We start from the raw sequence: 23,746 nt of genomic DNA, 5'->3' as shown, positions 1-23,746 counted from the left end.
AATGATGACTTTGTGACGTAGAGTATTCTTGGCTGGAAGATTTTTCTTGCGGCACTTTGAATATACTATGCACTACCCTCTTTTATCCTGCAAGATTTCTGCTGAAAAATCTGCTGATAGTCTTATGGGAGTGCCCTTGTATACAAGTGGCTTCTATTTTGTTACTTTTAATATTCTCTCCTTGTCTTTACCTTTTGATATTTTAATTAGAATGTGTCTTGATGTGTACACATGTAACTTTTTGTTGTGATTGCCATACATTTTCACAGCAACTGCACTATTTTGTATTTCTAGCACTGAAGGAGTCCATTTCTCCATATCCTGGCTAGCACTGCTTATTTTGATCGTAGCCATCCTTGATGGGTTTGAAATGGTCTCTTACTGCGTGCGTGCGTGCGTGTGTGTGTGTGTGTGTGTTTTAAGATTTCCTTCATTTGAGAGGGAGAAGGAGGAGCCAGGGGGGAGGGACAGAGGGAGGAGAAGCAGACCCCCTGCTGAGCAGAGAGCTCAGTGATGCAGGGCCCAATCTCAGGACCCCAGGATCATGACCTGAGCCACCCAGGTGCCCCCTTATTGTGGTTTTGATTTGCATTTCCCTAATAACTGGTGATGTTAAGCATCTTTTCATTTCATTTTCAAATGGCCTTTTACACGTGGTCCTCTATTCAAGACCTATGCCCATTTTTAGTGAAGTTTGTTGTTATAACAGTTCTTTATACTGTATATCAGTCGTTATCATATTAGTGAATTAGTGACTTTTAAGTATTTTTCCCATTCCACAGGTTATCTTTTCACTCTTGGGTAGTATCTTTGCAGAAAAGTTCTTAATTTTGACGAAGCCCAACTTATCTATTTTTTGTTTTGTTTTGGGTTTTTTTTTTTTTTTTTTTTTGCCTGTGCCTTGGTGTTGTGTCCAAGAAATGATGGCCAGATCCAGTATCATGAAGCTTTTCCCATGTGTAGTCTTCTGAGGGTTTTATTGTTTTAGCTCTTAAATGTACATCTTTGAACCTTTTTGAGTTAGTTTTGTACGTGGTGTAAAGTATGGGTCCAGCTTTAAGGCTGCTTCTCTTTTTATCAAATGGTCACAAACTGGATTTGAATAGAAAGTAGAATTTGCTGGTTTATTAGAAATCTAGTGAAAGCCTAGGATGTAGATGAGACACCAGTTTCTTACTATTGATTTTGTGTAATGTTAAAGGAATTCAGAGTAGTTGTGGTGAGGTTAGACATTTTAAGTAAACTGGGAAAATGAGTTGAGGGCTCTGGTGGATCCCTGGTCACTTGCACTAGACCAAATTAGAAAATTCTAGCATTTAGGAATATTCTCATTTGGATCACACACATGCTTTGGTTTTCTGAACAGAGTAGCTATTGTGTATACATTTTTTCAAATCTATTCATTATAATTTTGACTGGACAGTGATGATAGCTGCATAATAAATTGAAATCTTACTGGAGTCTCTAGTTTTTCTAAGCACTTAATTCCTTTATAGAAGAAAAAAATGAATTGTACTTATTAGTAGTGAAAAATCTTAAAGGGGAACATCAGTGAAATTTCATAGTAGTTGTATTTTTTTCTCCTTTCTCAGGGGTTGAGGAATGATCTGAAAGCAGCTCTGGATAAGATTGACCAGCAGTACCTCAATGAGCTTGTGGGGGGTCAGGAACCCGGAGAGGAAGACACACAGAATGATTTGAAAGTTCATGAAGAAAACACCACAATCGAAGAGTTAGAGGTAATCTCTATACCCACCTAATCTCTTTACCCCATCACATCTTTCATTTCCTGGGGCAGATGCTTGAGTTCACCAGATGGTTCAGTTTAGAGCACACTACTGTGATCTGTGGGCATTACCAAGGCCTTTTTTTTAATTTCATGCTTTTACTTATTCACTCCCTTTTTCCTCATTCTTCACTCTTACTACCTTCCATCCTTCCCTCAAAAGTAATTATTTTGGTATGTTTGTGCGTCCTTTTATTTTTTGGTGGTCTTGTAAAACCAGTAGTATTTTGTATGCTTGTGTTGTTAATAGACATAAATGATATTATGAAATTCTTCTTTCTTTTGTTGTTTTTAATTTTATGTTTCTTTTTTCTGCTTGGCACTGTATCTAAGATTCATCCTTGATGCTTTTTGTATATCTGAACATGCGGTCTTAACTGGTACATAGCATTTCATACTTTGTGGCACGCACTGCCTTTTACTCTCTATTCCCTTGTAGTGAGAGCTGGGCTGCTCCCAGCTCCTTATTGCCACACACAACTTCGTTATGAACAATCTTGTACGTAACCCCTGCGGACTCAGAAGCCAGATGGCTGATTTATATGTATGTGACTTGTCCAAGTACTGTTATGTTGCTCTCTAGACTGGCTGTACCAGTCTACATCCCTGTCAGCCGTGCATGTGTGCCTTTTATTCCCACATCACTGCCAACAGTTGGCAGTATCTTGCTTTCTCATTTTTGCCAGTGTGTTGAACATGGAGTGATACATGTAATCAAAATTAAAAAACAGTGTTGTACTGTCTAAGTATCTACCTCAAGCACAAATTAATGGCTTAGTTGAAAGCTTCTTCTTCTTAAGAAAACCTAAACTGTTATTTTTCTGTTTCTTTTCATTCCTGGCTGCACTGTCCATGAGATCACAATTGTTTTAATTGTGCTCCTCCTCCCACCCCACCAGCACCTTTATCTGGACCCTAAATTTGACAAAAATAGTGTGAGCAACCACTTCAGGGCTTTTATTTTTCCTTTTTTTTTTTTTTTTTTTTTTTTAAGGATTTTATTTACTTATTCATGAAAGATACAGAGAGTCAGAGACAGGAGAAGCAGGCTCCATGCAAGGAGCCCGATAAGGGACTCGATCCTGTAACCCCAGGATCATGCCCTGAGTCGAAGGCAGATGCTCAACTGCTGAGCCACCCAGGCATCCCATGGGCTTTCGTTTTTCTTAAATAGCCTTATTGAGATACTCACTTATTTGACAACTTACCCATTTAAAATATACAATTCACTGGTTTTTAGTATATTTGCAGGTTGATGCCCATCATCATGACCTAATTCTAGGACAGTTTTTTTCTCTTGAAAAGAAATCTATCCATTAGTTCCCTAAGCCTCTTTTTTTTGTCTTTTGATTCATAGAAGATAATTTCTCTAAATCTTGATGACCAATTGGTGTTTTCTTATTTTTTTTAACTTCTCTGGAAATTCTTTCGGGTTTTTTAAAAACAGAAACTAGTATATGTAATAAATATTCGTGTTCAGAATAGTGTTGAGAATATCTATTCAGCTGTTGCTCTTTACTAATGAACGGAAGCATTGTTTTTCTGCAGGCATTGGGTGAGTCTTTAGGAAAAGGCGATGATCATAAAGACATGGACATCATTACGAAGTTCCTTAAGGTATGTGATCTCAGAGTGGGAAAGGAGGAAGACATTTGAGTTGGTTCAAAACTGGTCTTTAATTTTTGGATGATGTAAGGATTAAGGACAGGACAGGGAATCCCTCAATAAGCATGCTTTGTGCATATACATGGTACATGGTATTGCTGTGCACTGGTATATAGAGGTTACTCAAAGGAAACATATTTACTTCACTGTAGCACTTTAAAACTGACTTGTTAATGTAAACACACAGAGAAGAATCACAGCAGTGGAATGAACAAGGAGTGTGGGGAGTTGAAAAAATTTTTTAAAAAACCCTCCAGGAGGGAGTGCAGTGAGAGGAGAGTGTTGCAGAAGCTTTTATGAACGGTGATGACAGCGAGGAGAGGAAGGAGGTAGGGAGACCTTGGCAGTGGAAAAATGCAAACACATCAGCAACCTTTCAGAGACTGTTCATTTTCAGTTCTACAGATAGCTGCAGGTTCCTGCTCTGGTGAGCTCAGTCCATCTTTCTCAGCATTTCTTGCTTTACTTGGTTAGGTAGAGTGTGTGCAAATGCCAGATTCATTTTAGCATTTACTCACAAACCATGTGTGTTCAGGCCAAGAGATTTAAATGTAAGAAGTGCTTTCTACTTATTAACAGTTTGAATACAGCATATTAGTCATCAGGATCCTCAGTCTCTTTAGGATATGGCATGGAATTAGATAGGCTTAGGAACTAATGTGAACTAGAATTTCCTCTCGGAGTGACAGCCGGTCCTTTATAGAGGCTACTTGTAGGTAATGCCACTAGGGGGGTATATGCTCTGCCAACTTCCCTGTTTACCTACTGATAGAATCCGTGCTCTTGATGCCTTTAAACCCTAGGGGCACCAGGGTAGTTTTCCAGGGCAGGGCGGAGGGGTTATAGTTTCTTTTTCTTTTTCTTTTTTTTTTTTTTTTTTTAAGATTTTATTTATTTATTCATGATAGAGAGAGAGAGAGAGAGAGAGAGAGGCAGAGACACAGGCAGAGGGAGAAGCAGGCTCCATGCACCGGGAGCCCGATGTGGGACTCGATCCTGGGTCTCCAGGATCGCACCCTGGGCCAAAGGCAGGCGCCAAACTGCTGCGCCACCCAGGGATCCCTATAGTTTTTTTATTTGTGTTCTTTGTTTTCCTTCTTTCTCCTTTAGTCTGGTGCTTTAATGGGAGTATTTAATTGAATTATCATCTCTACCACAAAAATTGAAAGTCCAAATAGAGGCATACCCCATTTTATAGTGCTTGGTTTTATTGTGCTTTGCAGATAATGAAGTTTTCTTTGGTGTTGTTTTTGTTGTTATGGGTTTTTTGTTTTGTTGTTGTTTTTCAAATTGATAGTTTGTGGCCATCACCTGTTGAACAGGTGTATCGGCACTTTTTTCAATAGCATTTGTTCACTTTGTGTCTCTCTGTTAAGTTTTTGTGATTCTTGCAATATTTCAAACCTTTTCATTATTACTGTGTTTGTGATGGTGAATTGTGATCAGTGATTAGGACATGAAAACTCAGATGATGATGAACATATTTTAGCAATCAAGTATTTTTTTAAGGGGAGGGAAGGGGAAGAGGGAGAGGAGGAGAGAGAATCTCAAGCAGGGGTTCCATGCCCAGCGCAGAGCTTGACACAGGGGCCTTCTCTCGTGACCTGAGCTGAAATCCAGAGTCAGATGCTTAACTGACTGAGCTACCTGGGCAGGTGTTCCAACATTAAAGTATTTTTCAATTAAGGTACATACATTGGTTTTTTGTTATTGTTTTTTGTTTTTAGACATAAAGCTATCATATACTTAATAGACTATATTATAGTATAAACATAACTTTAAATGCATTAGTAAACTAGAAAATTCATTTGATTCACTTTATTGTGATACTTCATTAACACAGTGGTCTAGAACCAATCCTGTGGTATCTATGGGGTATGCCCCATATGTATTATAACAACACATATGGTATTACAGTGAATAAATGTAGGTGGGTTGAATTTTAGTAGAAATACGAGTAAAAGTTTATTTCTGTTGAAAAATTACCTTTGGAATTTGATAGTTTTTGTTAGGGGGAAATTGATTATCTTTGAGCTAGGAATATGTGTATATTCTACATATCTATGTAGAATAGGGAAGTTTGTGACTTGCCAAAGGCACTAAAAAACATACATGACAAAATAAGCAGAAATAGCTCATTAATTAAATATTGATATTTTAATTAGAAAAAGAAATTTATTCTGAAGATGATAATATATTGTTCAGTATGTTAGAGAACTTTTAAACTTTTTGAACCACTGGGGGGCACTGTCGTCTAAATTTACCCATTCTTTCAACAGTTCCTCCTGGGTGTTTGGGCTAAAGAGTTGAATGCCAGAGAAGATTATGTGAAGCGCAGTGTACAGGGCAAACTGAACAGTGCTACTCAAAAACAGACTGAATCCTATCTCAGACCTCTTTTCAGAAAGCTACGGAAAAGGGTAAGTTTCCTTGAAAAATGCTTTTATTTAACTGAGTTTTTAAAAAACAGAGTATAAAAAATTAGAATAAATGCAGTCTGTAACCATACACAGCTTTCAAAAATATTCTTTTTTTTATTTTCCAGAATCTTCCTGCTGATATTAAAGAATCCATAACAGATATTATTAAATTCATGTTGCAGAGAGAATATGTGAAGGTACATTACCATGCTGTCCATCAGTATCACGATTATGAACTTATCTAGGTTGTTGTATATAATATATTCATTTGATGTGGAAGTATTTTACACAGGAGCTTTAAGAATAAATGTGAAATGAGTTAGTAAAAAAACAAACAAAAAAACACAAAAAAACCTCAAACCTTTTATTTTCTAAATCATTGACAGCTTGATTATTAAGGCATTGAGAATAAACTTTTCTGACCACATTGGTTTTTTTAGTCATTTTTAAGGTAGGTGTAAAGTTCTTCAGAGCATGAACTGGATATTGGCAATGTTCATTTCATGAATGGGATTGGATTTCAAAGATTGTTCAAGATTATGGCTTGGAACAAATTTTCCCATAGAAACAATGTTATGTAGATTAGTTTCCCAGGCCAGTTATAAAAGCCTACTTAATCCGTAATATAGCTAAACTATTGTACTAACGATACAATGGAATTTCACCACCCTTTATGCTTGTATGAGAAAATGTTCCAAGTAAGGTTGCCAGAATTTATCTCTCCTATTTCAGAACAGCAACAACAGCAGACCCCCTTGTTAGGGAAGACTTTTCCCTTTGCCTTTGGTGTCTTTAGTCCTGAATGGGCTCTAGGAGGTTGCAGCAGTGGGACGAGCTCCCGTGTCCCAGCACTCCTGGGTGGAGTTCAGAAAGGGGAGTGGAAGGCTGTCAGTTTGGTGCAGGGGAATGTAAAGAGAATGGCCTGCTGTACCAGTAGTGGGGCTTGGAAATGTGCCTGTGCGTCTGGCCCGTAAGCAGAGTCTGAAGAGGGAAGCTTCTAGTAGTAGTGGCTCTCAAGAGTGTAGGACTAAGGAGCTGCAGTGCAGCTGTTCCACTGACCCTTCCAGAACAGTATATGGGGCTCTGCCAGAAAAGCAGGAGTGCCAGTGCTTATCCCTGTGCTCCTTTGAGTATCTGTACTTAAACAGAGGGTTAGCTGACATTCCTGGGTTGACAGGAGCCTTGTGCTAATGAGGCTCAAGTAGTGATTTTATTCCCTCTGAGATCTAGTTAGCTTTGTTAGAGGAAATGTTTTTGTTTTACGCCCATAAATTTTATTCTTGGGTAGTTTCTATTAGTTGCATGGTAACTTAGGAAAGACAGTTGCCTTGGAATAGGTAGATATGATCACCATCACTGCAGAAAGATCAAGTCACTTGTCTACTAGCCAGCATGCCTTCCCTGTTGTTACTCTTTGCATTTTCATATTTGAGAAGCAAGTGAGTTTTTTTTTATAATTTTTTTTAACTTTATTTATGATAGTCGCAGAGAGAGAGAGAGAGAGAGAGAGAGAGAGAGGCAGACACACAGGCAGAGGGAGAAGCAGGCTTCATGCACCAGGAGCCTGACGTGGGATTCGATCCCGGGTCTCCAGGATCGCGCCCTGGGCCAAAGGCAGGCGCTAAACCGCTGCGCCACCCAGGGATCCCGCAAGTGAGTTTATTTTGTGTAAACTGCAGAAGAACCAAGAGACTTTAATAACCTATTTGGATAGCTTTCTCAAAAGATGTTTGAGGAAACTAAATATTGGAAATTTTATCAGTTAATATCCAGTGTTAAAATTGACACAAATCAGAATCTGTGATAAAAGTGTGTAATGTGCTCTTTTAAAATTAAGCTTTATAAAACTGAAGAGAGCAAATTCAAATTTGTCTTCAGGGTAGAAAATGATCTTCCAGGTAGCCTATTTGTAGCCCCTGATTTTTAAAATCAACTCTACATATCAATCACATAGGAATTTGATTTTTGAAATTAAAATCTCAAGACCTGATTGTATGAGCCTCTCCAAAGCTCTAGGGGTCTTTCAGAATTTACTTGAGTTCTCTTTTATTCTCCTTTTTTTCCCCTCATAGGTAGCCAGGGTTGGTTTAGAAAGAGAGCCATTTGTCTTGATTGGTTTCTATTTTTTACGTTTTGCAGCTTTTATTTTAAGGTTCTTGGCAGGTGGGAGGGGTAGAGGGGCCAAAGTGAAACGATCTCATCCTGTAACTATTCGACTTGAGGGTTAGTATTTAATCTCTGTTTACACATCTGCTGTGGACCCGGTGTGATAGTCCCAGCTCACAGAGCCCCCACTGCTTTCAGAGGCCTTCACTGCCGTGCGGGCAGTGGGTTTAGTTGGCAGTGGGTTTAGTCACAGGTTGGATCGTGAAAAACCAGTTGGCCTCCATCTTGTACTTGTGACCACCTGTGGAGAAGACTGGGTCTAAAGGACACTGAACTAGAGTTTTTGTCAGTGCATCAAATTACCTACCTGGTAATTCCAGATCTGAAATGCATTAATATCCAGCGCACAAAGGCTGCAAAGGAATGTTTGTCTTTTTACTCACAGGATTAGCTTTGGTTTCTGGTTTTCCACGGACATTTGTGGTCTGGGCAGGGCAGTCTATCACCTCGTTATTTTAATTTCTTTTGTTTGAATAATGGGAATGGTAATACTTTCAACATGCTCAAGAGATGGATGAAAATTATGTCGCAAGGGCTGTGAAATATTTTACAAATTGGGACCAACCCAGTATTTTTTGCTTTTCTGATCTCCTGAACTTTCTTTTTTTAGGCTAATGATGCTTATCTTCAGATGGCCATTGGAAATGCCCCTTGGCCCATAGGTGTCACCATGGTTGGTATCCATGCCAGAACTGGTAGAGAAAAGATTTTTTCTAAGCATGTTGCACATGTTTTAAATGATGAAACACAGCGGAAATATATTCAGGTAAGCAACTGGGAGGGAAAGAAATTGCTCTGGAGGTTAACATTATACAAATCCCAAAGTGTCAATTTTGAGAGCAGAATTAGAGCAAATTGGATATAGTATGCTAGGACACAAGTCCACTTTTTGTAAGCATGACTTCACGGAATTAAATAGAAACCTTGTAGTTTCATACATGTCACCAGACGGGGTGAGGTGTTGTGCTTTAATTACTTTAGCATTGCAATAATGCTATTTCAGTTGGCTTTGGGAGTTTAGTGAAGAAGGACAAATTTAGACCATTGAGTAGTAAGTCTCATTTTGTTACTTTCCAGATAGATTTATTTAACATCTACTGGGCTAAAAAGAAGGTATGAATAATAAAAACCTGGCTTTAATCAACTGTTAATTAAACACTGTTAATTGTTTTTCAGTAACATTTAATGACCCTTCTCGACATAATAGGTCCAAAGATTTGGTTAATAGTTTATTTTCTTACTGTCCATTGTGCCTCGCATAAACTCATTTGCATTGTTGTTGGGTAAAACTTTTCTCCTTAGTGGGGGGAAAAAAGTCAACTGTTATCCCACTCTTGCCAAATTGTCAAAAATCCCAGACTGTGTCTGTATAATGACTTGTGCCGGATGTTAATTCTAAAGTTTGAAGATGATACTCAGGAAGTTTACTTAAAATGTAAAATTTGCTTAAAATGCATAACATGCTTTCAGATTTTGTGCCAGAGAACAATTATTACCATATTCATGAATTATCTTGTTACGCGATTTCAATTCCAAGTGCTGAAGATTAACTTGTGTGTCATGCTTTATGCCTTATTCATATATATTAACATTTTCAAATAGGAGTTCAACTTGACTCCCTAATATGAATTGTAGAACTTACAGAGTTCAAATATACTTGTTGAGATTCAAAGGCCTTTCCATTTTTTAATAACCACCAGTGACTGTATTGGAGGCAAAAAGCTTTTATTTCGGTGGGGGGAGGGGAAAGTCGTTTGGTGTTAACAATAGAAAACGGTTTCCGGTGATTAAATTTGCTAATTGTGTTCAACTGTACCATGGCCAAAGCTATAGTGTCAAAGTTCATCTAGCTATATAAATTGTTTATATATATATATATATATATATATAAATTGTTTTAAAGACAGCTTTTTGTTTTGCAACAATGGCATGATTCCCACTTCCCCACAAACTTATTTTCTTCTCAAAAATATATCTAGCATTTTTAAAGATTTCTGGTTTACTTTTGGAAGCTTTTTAATAACCTGCTCTTTTTCCATTGGTCTTCCTTTTTAACTGTTACCTTCCCATTAAAAAAAATAAGTAAATCCTCCTTTTTTCCCTAAGATGATTAGGGAAAATTGGTAAATATACTGTACTTTAGAAGGATGTTTGACTTAAGCCCAATAATTTTCTTGTGGACAGATGTTCATATGATAATACAGTCAGGTGGATTCATAGCTGGTTGAGTGCGGAATGCCACAGAGTACTGAATAATGGATCCATGTCTATCTGGGTGGATGCTAGTGAGATGTCATGGGGTTCTTAGTCACCTCAATGCTGTCCTGTTAAACATTTTAATGACTAATTTGGTTGACTGTATGGAGAGGTTATCACATTCACAGACAACAAGGGTAGGGTGTGTGTTAAGGTAGAAAAGACATTGGCATTCTGGAAGTTCTTGGCTGAAAGAAAAAAGATTCTAAAAAAAATAGCAAGGATGAAAGGAAAAATTGAATCCAGTGGCCCTGTTGCTTGAGCAATGCATATATGAGGAAGGATTAGGGAATTGAGTGGGCTATATGTGCAATAAAATTAATAGTATAATATGGCCGCTACAGGGTCTAATGAAAGCTTATGCTACATTATTAGACATCATAAATTTAGTGTAGGTTCCACAAGGTATAAGTACATAGTTCAGTGTTAGATACTCAGAATCTAGAACAATACCTTAGTTAGTGGTGGGTGCTCAATAAATATTTGCTGATTGAATATTGTATAGGACAAGAAATGTGAAAATCTTATTCTTTCTGTCATCCTTGAAAGGATACTTTTGGTGGGGATCTGAGCAAGAGAGCTGTGGATAAGGGTGGAACTTTCTGGCAGAAAAGGGAGTAAACTTGTCCTATAGTTAAGAACCAACTAAGGTATAGAAAGGCAGACGCTTTTTTTTTTTTTTTTTAAGATTTTATTTATCCATGAGACACACACACACACACACACACACACACACACACACACGCAGAGACACAGGCAGAGGGAGAAGCAGGCTCCATGCAGGGAGCCCGATGGGGGACTTGATTCCAGGTTTCCAGGATCAGGCCTTGGGCCAGAGGCGGCACTAAACCACTGAGCCACCTGTGCTGCCCAGGAAGACACATTTTTAATCAGTGTAAGGAAACAATAGTTTTCTTTTTATTAAATGTTTATTTTTGGAATACAGATAGACTTACGAGAGGTTGCAAAAATAGGACAAAGAAGCTTTTTAACAGAAGTGCCCTGAGACCGGAGTAGGGGCGCTGGGAAGATATGAGGGAGCTCCCCAGCACTTGATATTTGCAAGCATCAGCTTAACTGTTGCCCTTTTTGGTCCTTGGATAGCTTTCATTCTGCTCTGCTGTTTTCCCTTGCAGCCATTGATTAAACTTAAGGTTGTAAACTCACATGCCCATGACTATCAGTAGTGAGTGAGTTGAGCGTTAAGGAAACCTGACCCTCTGTTTTATTTTCCTGATTTTCATATTAGCCAAATTGAAGCAGTATTTCATTTTGTCTCAACTCTGTCATAATGGGACAGTGCAGGCTAGTGTGAAATGTCAGCTGATGTTTACCCTCAGTGGTGCCGGAGTCACTTCAGCTCGTTGTTCCCTTGGAGGAATATCTATCAGTGTTGCTCGATTTTCACTTTTGTAATACACCAAAAATTTTAGTTTTTTCTAAAAAATTGTATGCTTCTATTTTTAAAATAAGAGACACCAAATTAAATTAGCATTGTGTAAGAACAAATAAAATGCTGATTTTTTTATGTTTTAAAATAAACCTATGGCTCTCAGCAGCTCAAGGCCAAAGAACACTGCCACTTCCATGTGAGAGTTTTATGAAATTCTTGGTGGCGGCAGATGGAGTAATTTGCCTTAGCAGTTTTGTCTTTTGAGTCTCCCTCCTGTTACTTCGGTGTTTAGGTGAGGTGGATTTGGACTGATCTTTATTTTATTTACTTATTTATTTAAAAGATTTTATTTATGTGACAGTGTGCACATACACAGGTAGGCAAGAGCAGTAGACAGAGAGAAAGGGAGGAGACTCCTTGCTGAGCAAGGAGCCTGATGTGGGGCTTCGTCCCAGCATCCCAGGATCGTGACCTGAGCCGAAGGCAGACAATTGACCTACTGAGCCACCCAGGCTGCCTCTGGACTACTCATTAAAAAGAAACACTTTAAATATATTATTTGAAGTTGGAGTCAGGGGTTGACAAACTTTGTCTTAAAGGATCACGTAGAAAATACTGAGGCTTTGCGTTTCCCGGTGTCTGTTGCACGTCCTAGGCCCTGCAGCTATAGTGTCGGAGCAGCTGGTGGCTGCGATCCAGGCAAACTCCACTTAGGCAGGAGGCCGGTGCCCATGGACCCGTTTGCTGACCTCTAGTAACCGCCTACCCCACACATCTACCTCAAGATACTTGCTGAATAGGTAATTGTGGAAGTCCTTCAGTAGGGTAACTATTTCTTTTTAAATGGAGATACCATAAACCTCAACAGTGTGCAAGGTGTACTAATCTTAATTGTACAACTCATTGATTCTCCATATGCATCAGAATTTATCAAGATGGAAAACAACATCTAGATACAGAACATTTCTGGTGGCACCTCACAAGTTTGTTCATGCCTCTTCTTGGCCCAAGTCCTCTTGCCATTAAAAGTAACCACTCTTCTGACTTGTATAACTATAGGTTAATTTTGCCTATTTTTGGACATCATTTAATGGAATCTTGGATGTATGGAATAATTCTTTATTTAGAAATCCTGAAAAAAAAAATCCTGGTGAGGGGATGCCTGGGTGGTTCAGAGGTTGAGCATTTGCCTTTGGCTCAGGGTGTGATCCCGCAGTCCTGAGATCCAGTCCCACATAGGGCTCCTTGCATGGAGCTTGCTTCTCTCTCTGCCTCTACCTCTCTCTCTGTCTCTCATGAATAAACACATAAAGTCTTTAAAAAAAAAAAAAAAATCTAAAAAAAAAAAAAAAAAACCTAGTGAGAAATATCTGTGTTAGGAAATATGGTCAAAAACAATTCAAGGGGCTTTTTTTTTTAAATTGTACCATGATTTCATCTTGGGGTTTTATGCAAACCTCTGTAGAATTTAAACTGAGAAAGTTGTTTGAACTGTTCTCTTGCTCACAAAAATTAAACACACCACAGGGAGAGTTTTTGTACCATGCAGATCTAAGGAGAGTTGTATAGTTTATTAGCTAGCCTCAAATCTGGGGTCAGATTTAAATTGGTATTAGTAACTTGAAGAACTTTGTTCTGCCAAATGCAGATGTAACCTTTGGCCCAGATTTGGGTAAAGCTGCTTCTATACAGATTATAGGAAGCTCTTGGTTATTGAGAGACTTTATAATTCAGTCATTTAAAGACATGTACTGAAAAGGTTCACCTCTTGGGCATTCTTTACTTGTCCTTAAAGATGAGAAGGAATAAAAGCTGAAATGGACATCAAGTGGCTGTTTGCTCTGCAGGTCTCCTTCTGCACCTTGTTCTCTGGCTTTTATGCACAACTTTGACAGACTTCCTTGCTTTTTGGCTTTGGATTGGAGTAGGCAGTTTGAAGGACAGGAAGACGTTTTGTAGGTGGGAGAAAAACAGATTTGGGGTGTTTATTTCCCTGGCCTCCTCCCTATGGAGTCCCTAGGGGTTGAGGGCACCTTCTACCTGAGTCCTGTAGCTTCTCTCAGGGGGCATTTGCATACAGTTACCTTTTCTGGGCACCTGGAACCACTCCCCCTTCCTTGCCTGCTTCAGAGCAGGCTGGTTACGACTTCCCAGTAATGCAAGCCCTGGGGTACTGTACTGTCTCTTCTTGGTCCCGAGTCTTGCCCATGCCCTTGTAAAGTTCTTGGAATTGCTACCATCAAGTTTGTGTGTGTTGTTTCCTGCTGATAACATTCCTGATACATCTAGATTAATTAATATGTGTTCTGTGTTACAATACAGGTTTCTTTGGGGATTAGATGATTAAGGAGTATACTCATTTGTAATAATTTTTCTTAAAGTTGTAACATTCTAAAAGGCAAATGTTGTTTTCAATAATATATGTTAGTAAATTCCCTAGTAAAGACATCATCCCAGCATTTTCTGTCAGTTATTTCAATCCGTATTTCAGGGTTTGGCATATATACTAGTATTTGCCAAACTTATTTATTCATGGAACATTTATAAATGTATAATATACCAATGTATTGCCCCAGATGGTAAAACAGACACTTTAATCACTGCACTGAGTGGTCACAACTTGATCCATACGTTGAGTATACAATCATGGTTAGCTGGTAAACATTCTCTAAGCACCAAATTATATGTCACACATGTGGGTCATGTGGCTTCATGCTGCCTCCTGGTATTCTTGGCTATGATCAACCAGTTCTTAAAGGCAGGTTATTGCGTGGTAGCATACTGTTTGCCTATTTAATACATTCTACCGTATTAAACGTTTAGAGAAAAATACCGCTAGCATTTATCTATCACATACATCACCTTTTAATACCCTAGAAATCCAGTGTTCGGTGGAAACACATTTTGGGGCATGCTGGTGTAAGCAGTGCATGCTTCTTTCTCAGCTGGCATCGTAACTGATAACAGACATTTAACTTGGGTACTCAGTCTTCTGTTTTTCAACTATATGCTTGAAAAAAACAGATCACCCTACACTGGGAAAGCCTGCTAATCAAATAAAGGGACTCTTCCCCCAAATTGGTCATTTAGTATAAATTTTTACTAACTTAGCAAGCAGGCAAATGCTGTTTTCAAAGTGGAATTCTCACTTGTGATTGTACTTTATTTGCTGTGAAACGATGAGCCTGTGAGCTAGAAATATGTTCTCTTAAAGAAGCATTCAGACAAGTGAAAAATGAGTGCAGCTCTGCTTCTTGCTGTAAACCATAAAGGCAGACTGAGTTAGTCCCAAGTTATCAGTTTTGTTTAAGTTTCCATTAAGTTTTGCAGATACTGAGAATTTTTATACTTTTGATACTTGCAGTGGGACTTTTCATCATCCCAGTAGTGAGATCTAGATGAGTTATTTAAAAGGTAGAATGAGTTATTTAGATGAATGCAATTTTAATGATCTTGTGTGAAAAGAATTCCTTTAGACAGTTTTTGAAGCATTGGCCTTTTTCTGCCTAACTGTGTGTTAGTTGAAATTGTAGAAATTAACTTTTCACTCTTAAATGTGTGTTTTTTGAATGTCCTGTTTCAGGTCAAATGAGTATTCCTTCAGTCCGAAGTCAGGGTTAAATTTTAACTTATGTGTCTCATGTTAATTCATTCCTTTTCTAGACCTTTGGCAGCTCATGGACAGAATTTTAAATGGCTAGGTAGAAAATGGCACTTAGCTAATCTCTTACTCTTCACACTCTTGGACTGTGTCACTAGATGGATCTGTTCCATTTTCAAGACTTTGTTCTTACAGTGTAGACTAGTGACAGGTACAGAAATAATTAATGTGATGCAATGTCTTTATACCTCAGTACAGAGATTACTTACGCACAACAAAATCATCCTCAAGTCCTGGTAACTAATGTGAGTTTATAAAAGAAAAGGCAAGTCTAGCTAAAGAATTGTGATTGTGGTTTGGTTTGGTTTTAAAAAGTTACTGTTTTCTGCAATAATAAATAAAATGCTAATTTTTAAATAAATACTGCTTTTTTAAAAAAATTATGTATTCATGAGAGACAGAAAGAGAGAGAGGGATCCCTGGGTGGCGCAGCGGTTTGGCGCCTGCCTTTGGCCCAGGGCGCGATCCTGGAGACCCGGGATCGAATCCCACGCCGGGCTCCCCGTGCATGGAGCCTGCTTCTCCCTCTGCCTGTGTCTCTGCGCCTCTCTCTCTCTCTGTGACTATCATAAATAAATAAAAATTTAAAAAAAATAAAAATAAAAATAAACATTTAAAAAAAAAAAAAAAAAAGAAAGAGAGAGAGGCAGAGACATAGGCAGAGGGAGAAGCAGGCTCCTCGCAGGAGCCCAATGTGGACTCGATCCTGGGATCTGAGACCTGAGCTGAAGGCAGCTGCCCAACCACTGAGCCACCCAGGTGTCCTAAAAATGCTAATTTTTTAGTGGATGCAGGTTGATGTAGTTGTTCATTGATTTATCTGGGTATAAGCAACTTTCATTATGCTGAATTTGTATCCTGTATCATGTGCTATAATATACCAAACTATCTGTATTTGATATTTTGATACTCTTATCTAGCATATTCTGTAATGCTTTCAATTAAATTTTTGGAAAATTATGGTGAAATACACATAAAATTTACCTTGTTCATCATTTTTAAGTGTACCGTTCATCAGTGGACCTTTTACTTAAGTGCAGATATTTTCCTTGAAACATACTCATTAAAAATAATCAGTTTATGGGACGCCTGGGTGGCTCAACGGTTGAGCATCTGCCTTGGCTCAGGGCGTGATCCTGGAGTTCCAGGACCGAGTCCCACATCGGGCTCCCTGCATAGAGCCTGCTTCTCCCTCTGCCTGTGTCTCTGCCTCTCTCTCTGTGTCTCTCATGAATAAATAAATAAATCTTTAAAAAAAAATCAGTTTGGTTAACTTTGTGTGGAGAGGAGTCATTAAGGAGCCATTAATATAAACTGTGTAGAATTTGGAAGAATCTAGATGTGGGGCTCCTGGGCACTTCTAAAAGGCCAGACTGGGGCTGATAACAAGGGAGTGGTTAAGAATTAGGATAAGTAGGCCAGGAGTTCCTTCTCCCTTTCCCAAGTGGGCCCTCTTGTCCTTCTACTCTAGCAGAAAGCTGACTTCCTTTTTTTTTTTTTTTTTTTTAAGATTTTATTTATTTTTATTTATTAGAGACGGAGGGAGAGAGAGGCAGAGAGAGAAACAGGCTCCATGCATGGAGCCCAGCATGGGACTTGATCCCAGTTCTCCAGGATCATGCCCTGGGCTGAAGGCAGCGCTAAACTGCTAAGTCACTGGGGCTGCCTCATTCACTTGCTTCTTTTTTTTTTTTTTTTAATTTATTTTTTATTGGTGTTCAATTTACTAACATACAGAATAACCCCCAGTGCCCGTCACCCATTCACTCCCACCCCCCGCCCTTCTCCCCTTCCACCACCCCTAGTTCGTTTCCCAGAGTTAGCAGTCTTTACGTTCTGTCTCCCTTTCTGATATTTCCCACACATTTCTTCTCCCTTCCCTTATATTCCCTTTCACTATTATTTATATTCCCCAAATGAATGAGAACATATAATGTTTGTCCTTCCCCGACTGACTTACTTCACTCAGCATAATACCCTCCAGTTCCATCCACGTTGAAGCAAATGGTGGGTATTTGTCATTTCTAATAGCTGAGTAATATTCCATTGTATACATAAACCACATCTTCTTTATCCATTCATCTTTCGTTGGACACCAAGGCTCCTTCCACAGTTTGGCTATCGTGGCCATTGCTGCTATAAACATCGGGGGGCAGGTGTCCCGGCGTTTCATTGCATTTGTATCTTTGGGGTAAATCCCCAGCAGTGCAATTGCTGGGTCGTAGGGCAGGTCTATTTTGAACTCTTTGAGGAACCTCCACACAGTTTTCCAGAGTGGCTGCACCAGTTCACATTCCCACCAACAGTGTAAGAGGGTTCCCTTTTCTCCGCATCCTCTCCAACATTTGTTGTTTCCTGCCTTGTTAATTTTCCCCATTCTCACTGGTGTGAGGTGGGATCTCATTGTGGTTTTGATTTGTATTTCCCTGATGGCAAGTGATGCAGAGCATTTTCTCATATGCATGTTGGCCATGTCTGTGTCTTCCTCTGTGAGATTTCTGTTCATGTCTTTTGCCCATTTCATGATTGGATTGTTTGTTTCTTTGGTGTTGAGTTTAATAAGTTCTTTATAGATCTTGGAAACTAGCCCTTTATCTGATATGTCATTTGCAAATATCTTCTCCCATTCTGTAGGTTGTCTTTGAGTTTTGTTGACTGTATCCTTTGCTGTGCAAAAGCTTCTTATCTTGATGAAGTCCCAATAGTTCATTTTTGCTTTTGTTTCTTTTGCCTTCGTGGATGTATCTTGCAAGAAGTTACTATGGCCGAGTTCAAAAAGGGTGTTGCCTGTGTTCTTCTCTAGGATTTTGATGGAATCTTGTCTCACATTTAGATCTTTCATCCATTTTGAGTTTATCTTTGTGTATGGTGAAAGAGAGTGGTCTAGTTTCATTCTTCTGCATGTGGATGTCCAATTTTCCCAGCACCATTTATTGAAGAGACTGTCTTTCTTCCAATGGATAGTCTTTCCTCCTTTATCGAATATTAGTTGCCCATAAAGTTCAGGGTCCACTTCTGGGTTCTCTATTCTGTTCCACTGATCTATGCGTCTGTTTTTGTGCCAGTACCACACTGTCTTGATGACCACAGCTTTGTAGTACAACCTGAAATCTGGCATTGTGATGCCCCCAGATATGGTTTTCTTTTTTAAAATTCCCCTGGCTATTCGGGGTCTTTTCTGATTCCACACAAATCTTAAAATAATTTGTTCTAACTCTCTGAAGAAAGTCCATGGTATTTTGATAGGGATTGCATTAAACGAGTATATTGCCCTGGGTAACATTGACATTTTCACAATATTAATTCTGCCAATCCATGAGCATGGAATATTTTTCCATCTCTTTGTGTCTTCCTCAATTTCTTTCAGAAGTGTTCTATAGTTTTTAGGGTATAGATCCTTTACATCTTTGGTTAGGTTTATTCCTAGGTATCTTATGCTTTTGGGTGCAATTGTAAATGGGATTGACTCCTTAATTTCTCTTTCTTCAGTCTCATTGTTAGTGTATAGAAATGCCATTGATTTCTGGGCATTGATTTTGTATCCTGCCACGCTACCGAATTGCTATATGAGTTCTAGCAATCTTGGGGTGGAGTCTTTTGGGTTTTCTATCTAGAGTATCATGTCATCGGCGAAGAGGGAGAGTTTGATTTCTGGGGGAGGGGCAAGATGGCGGAAGAGTAGGGTCTCCAAATCACCTGTCTCCACCAAATTACCTAGAAAACCTTCAAATTATCCTGAAAATCTATGAATTCGGCCTGAGAATTAAAGAGAGAACACCTGGAATGCAACAGTGAGAAGAAAGCTGACTTCCTAAGGGATTTGTCCTGTTCAGGAAGGGTGACCTGCCCTAGTAAAACAGGATATTTAATTGAGAGTCTGTGTATTGACAAGTGAGACCTGTAGTTCCTGTTCTCCCCTGGTTCCTCTGATGTTGGAAGCTGGGCTTTTACCTTTCCACTCAAGAATTCAGAGGATTCAGGGACGCCTGGGTCAGTGGTTGAGTGCCTGCTTTCAGCCCAGGATCAATTCCCACATCCGGCTGTCTGCCTGGTGCCTGCTTCTCTCTCTGCTTGTGTCTCTGCTTCTCTCTCTCTCCTCTCTCTCTCTCTCTTTCTCATGAATAAATAAAATCTTTAAAAAAACAAAACAAAACAGGATTCTTCTCTGTGAACTGACTCCAGAGAGAAGATCCACAGTTACTAACATTCAGAATTCCTCTAATGAAAAAACTAGCTTGCCTGCCGTATTGTCTCCAGATGAAGTTCCACTGACAAGCCCTGCCCGTTTAGGGAGTTTCCCTCAGCCCTTCAGTGCCTTGCTCGTAAATATGAACCTTCACCCAGTATCATCAGACCTTTACAGAAAATTTATAATGTGAAAGAGACCAAAATAAACACATAGAGAAAAAGGAATTCAAAGAGTTGTCGTAGAAGGAATAGAAAGAAAAAAAAAAACCTTCAATTAAGGGACTAATTAATATCCTTAGGTAAGGCTGCAGCCATGAAATAAGGACAGTATGCCAAAAAGAAAAGTCAAAATTTGCTCTTAGAAATTAAATATTATAGCAGAAATCCAAAAGTTAAAAGATACATCGGACTCCCTACATGGAGCCTGCTTCTCCCTCGGCCTATGTCTCTGCCTATCTCTCTCTCTGTGTCTCATGAATAAATAAAAGTTAAAAGAGAGGGATAAGAGAATGAGGGAATCATTCTAGAAGACTGCACTATTCAGATACTCGGAAAAAGTGAACGGAGTGATTGGTGGGTAGAAAATAAGGAATTAATGCAGAAAAACTTCCCAGAGCTGAAGGATAGGAATGTTCTAGAATGAAAAGAGCTCAGTAAATATATAGTAAATGAACAGGAAAGCTCTCACATCAAGACCTAATATAATGAAATATTGGAAGGCCAAAGATAAAAGACTTTAAATGATTCTGGAGAAAAGAAAAAACAGATCATTTACAGAAACTCCGGAATTCAGATGCCATCGTACTTCTCATTAACAGTTCTGGAAGCTGGGAGACAGTGGATCAGTACCTGTGTCATAGCAAGGAAAAAAATTTCAACTCAATTACATTCTTCTCTGAACTGTCAGTTAAGTGTGAATATAGGCTAAAGATATTTTCAGACAAGTCTCAAAATGTCTTAAAAATGTGACCTCTCACATCTTCTTTGGAATCATTACAGCTAACATTTCTTTTGTGCTCTCTGTGTGCTTCCCTTTAGCACTTTAGAGGAACAATATGAGGTTGATGGTATAATTTCTTTGTCTTATAAGTGGAGAAACTGAGCCATGGAGAAGTTAGTTCCCAAGGTTACACCTCTAGGAAGTGGTAGAATTAGGATTTGAACCCGAGTAATCCTAACTCCACTATATTGTATTGCCTGTACTTGAGGATGTGCTCTGCCACAGTGAGTGAGGGAAACCAAAAAGGTCCAGCAAACAAGATCCAGCACAGGAGTGGATCAAAAGGAGGTGCCAGGTTGGAGGGGAAGGGGAGGCTCTAGAATAGTAGCAGTACAGAGAGATCTGTCCTGGAATTCATTTGTTCTAGGTCAGAACATGTAGAGGGCTCCAGGAGAAAAATGGAACAGATCTATGACCTGTTATGTTCAGTCATATTGAGAGGAGTCTACTGGTGGAGAGTAAATTGGTAGTATCTACATAAGCAAAAAGATGGGGAAAAATACGAAAGGAAATATCATCATAATATACCGTGTGGCTCTGCTACGAGTAATTGTGTAGACAGTATACAGTAAATCCTGCGTGTTGCATTCACTAGGAATTGTGATTGGGGAGGATAAGGAAGAAAAAAGTGTTTAGGTGTGTGTGCGCCTGTGAGGGGCCAGCGGGTGTGGTGTAAGAGGATTAAGCCTCCGTTTTCACAGTAGGAAGTCAGTACAGACTATTTTGAGACAAAAATAATCAAGCTCTGTCAATATTTAGAAAGATGGCAGTAAATAGAAGAAACAGATTTAAAGTGGTTGCCTCTGGGGGTAGTGGAATTTAGGGATTGGAAAGGGTGAGGCAGAAGAATATTATTTAAGTAATAGGTGACTTTAAAAAACATGTATACACGAAACATGGCATTATTTTTCTATGTCAGCCCATAACCTGTGTGTCGGCAATCTTTGATGGTTCTACATTCAGAGTAAATCTGTGATCTGGTCCCTTCTCACCACTATTGCTGGTGCCATGTGAGCTCAGCCACCAGCCTCTCTTACCTGGATTACTGCAGGTCTCCTGCCTGGACTCTGAGCTCTTATTCTTGCTCTTTACTTAAAAATAAAGGGATCCCTGGGTGGCGCAGCGGTTTAGCGCCTGCCTTTGGCCCGGGGCGCGATCCTGGAGACCCAGGATCAAATCCCACGTCGGGCTCCCGGTGCATGGAGCCTGCTCCTCCCTCTGCCTGTGTCTCTGCCTCTCTCTCTCTCTCTCTCTCTGTGTGACTATCATAAATAAATAAAAATTTAAAAAAATAAAATAAAAAAATAAAATAAAATTTTGGGCAGCCCGGGTGGCTCAATGGTTTAGCGCCACCTTCAGCCCAGGGCGTGATCCTGGAGACCCGGGATCGAGTCCCACATCGGGCTTCCTGTATGGAGCCTGCTTCTCCCTCTGCCTGTGTCTCTGCCTCTCTGTCTCTCATTAAAAAAAAAATAATAATAATAATAATAATTAATAAATAAATAAATAAATAATCAATCAATCTTTTAAAAAGTAATAAAAAAAATCTTAAAAAAAAAAATCTCTACACCCAACATGGGGCTTGAATCTACAACCCAGGATGAAGAGTTGAATGCTCTTCTGACTGGGCCAGCCAGGTGGCCCATATCCTTGCCCTCTTCAGTATCTTCACAGTATCAGAGCAATGCAGTTAAAATATGAATCAGATTATGATGCTCTCTTGCTTAGAGGTCTGCAGTGGTTTCCTGGTTTACTTGGAGTAAAAGCCAAAATGCCCTTCTGGCCACTCCCCATATCCACACACCCCTTCCCTGCTGTATTTTTCTCCATAGCATTTATCATCTAACATTAGGTGTTAAAGATACTCATTTTTCTTGTCTGTGTTCCCTCAGAATATAATCTCAATGAGTGTGGGAATTTTTTCTTTGTATTTCCTGTATTTTCTGCCCAGAACAGTACTTGGCACACTGTAGCCTCTGAATAAAGACTTCTTAAATAAATGTATTGCTTTCATGGAAATAAAAATTATGTTGAAAGGTAGCACCAGTTTTTAAGAAGCTATTTGCAATAAGCTAAGCTAAGCAAGTTCATTGTTTTACTGGTTTAAGCATCCTCAAGCAGTTTAAAACTGAAATCCCGAGGGATCTAATTGAAAAGATTGGTATCCATTTGGAAAATAACCATATGCTGTCCTGACATTTCACCCCTTGAAAAATTGGTGCTGTGTACTATCAATCCTTTCTGCTAAAATGTATCGTAATGTTTTATGGTAACTATTTATGACTCAGACTTGAATTTCACAACCTTTTGGCAGCTAAGATTTCAGACAGGATACTGGTATTTATTTTTAAATCCTAGAATCTGCTTAGTGAGGTTAAGTAAGCATCACAGATATCTCCTATAAGGAGCCGATAGCCAGGATTCCATTTCTTACAGGAAAAACTACGTCCAGCAGTCTGGACACTGGCTTGCCTTGTATGCGCTCGGGATCTTCTTGCCCTGTGTCGGTGGCTAAGGCTGCCTGCGTTTCCTTGGGGTGCTCGCTCTTAGCCCTCTCCCTTCTCACCTGTTGATTTGGAAAATTTAAGGTGCCAGACTCGTGCTATCACGTATATTTCCAGGGCTACAGATTACAGTCCTGTGTATAGATGATTAGAATTCACACCGGGAGAAGCTGGACTGTGAGAGGGAAGGGTCTTCATTCTGAACCAAGGACCTGATCAGCACAGGGGACGCCACATGAATGAAGAGCAAGGCAGGCAAATGATCTTTCTTGGCACTGCGTGCAGAGGTCATCTTGGAAGTCAGTTGAAACGTAACCTTCCTCCACATACCTAGTTCTTAAGTAGCATGATGTGGATGCTCTTTGAATCTTTGAAAAACTTGAAGTAAAATGTTTGAAAATCATGATTCTCAAGATGTTGAATATGTTAGATTCTAGTTCAGTATATATTTGAAGGGATTTCTATTTGTGTTGTCTAGTTACTACTGTGGCACCAAAGAGATTTTGCAGGGACTTTTTGTTGTCGTCGTTCTTGTTTTAAGAGCAGATGATATTTCATTGTATCATTTTGAGGAAAGATAATGAATCCTGGGAGAATCTTAATTAAGCAGGCAGTGTGCTGTATACATGTTCATATTCAGTATCCGATACAGCTCTGACCATAGTCAGCCTTTGGCTTGTGATAGGATTTCATTCTTCTTGTTACTG

At 39.2% G+C, this 23,746-nt stretch overlaps 1 protein-coding gene across 4 annotated transcripts in view; it reads left to right on the top strand.

The window, feature by feature from the left end:
• The window catches only part of PRPF18 (pre-mRNA processing factor 18), a 54,359-nt gene that overhangs the window by 26,552 nt on the left and 4,061 nt on the right, over positions 1–23,746 (top strand). For all 4 annotated transcript variants that reach the window (XR_012030968.1, XM_072825773.1, XM_072825774.1 and 1 more), the window contains 5 exons: positions 1,593–1,739; positions 3,335–3,403; positions 5,731–5,871; positions 5,997–6,068; positions 8,648–8,803. Coding sequence is in view for 3 of the 4 variants with exons in the window: in XM_072825773.1 (XP_072681874.1) it covers positions 1,593–1,739; positions 3,335–3,403; positions 5,731–5,871; positions 5,997–6,068; positions 8,648–8,803 (585 nt within the window). In the remaining variant the exon portion in view is untranslated. The remainder of the gene's footprint in view (positions 1–1,592; positions 1,740–3,334; positions 3,404–5,730; positions 5,872–5,996; positions 6,069–8,647; positions 8,804–23,746) is intronic.

The sequence above is a fragment of the Canis lupus genome, chromosome 5 (assembly GCF_048164855.1).
Source record: "Canis lupus baileyi chromosome 5, mCanLup2.hap1, whole genome shotgun sequence".
In the NCBI taxonomy this organism is placed as follows: Eukaryota; Metazoa; Chordata; class Mammalia; order Carnivora; family Canidae; genus Canis; species Canis lupus.
The sequence above is the reverse complement of the archived record's forward strand: the minus strand, read 5'-3'. Positions and strand labels throughout refer to the sequence as shown.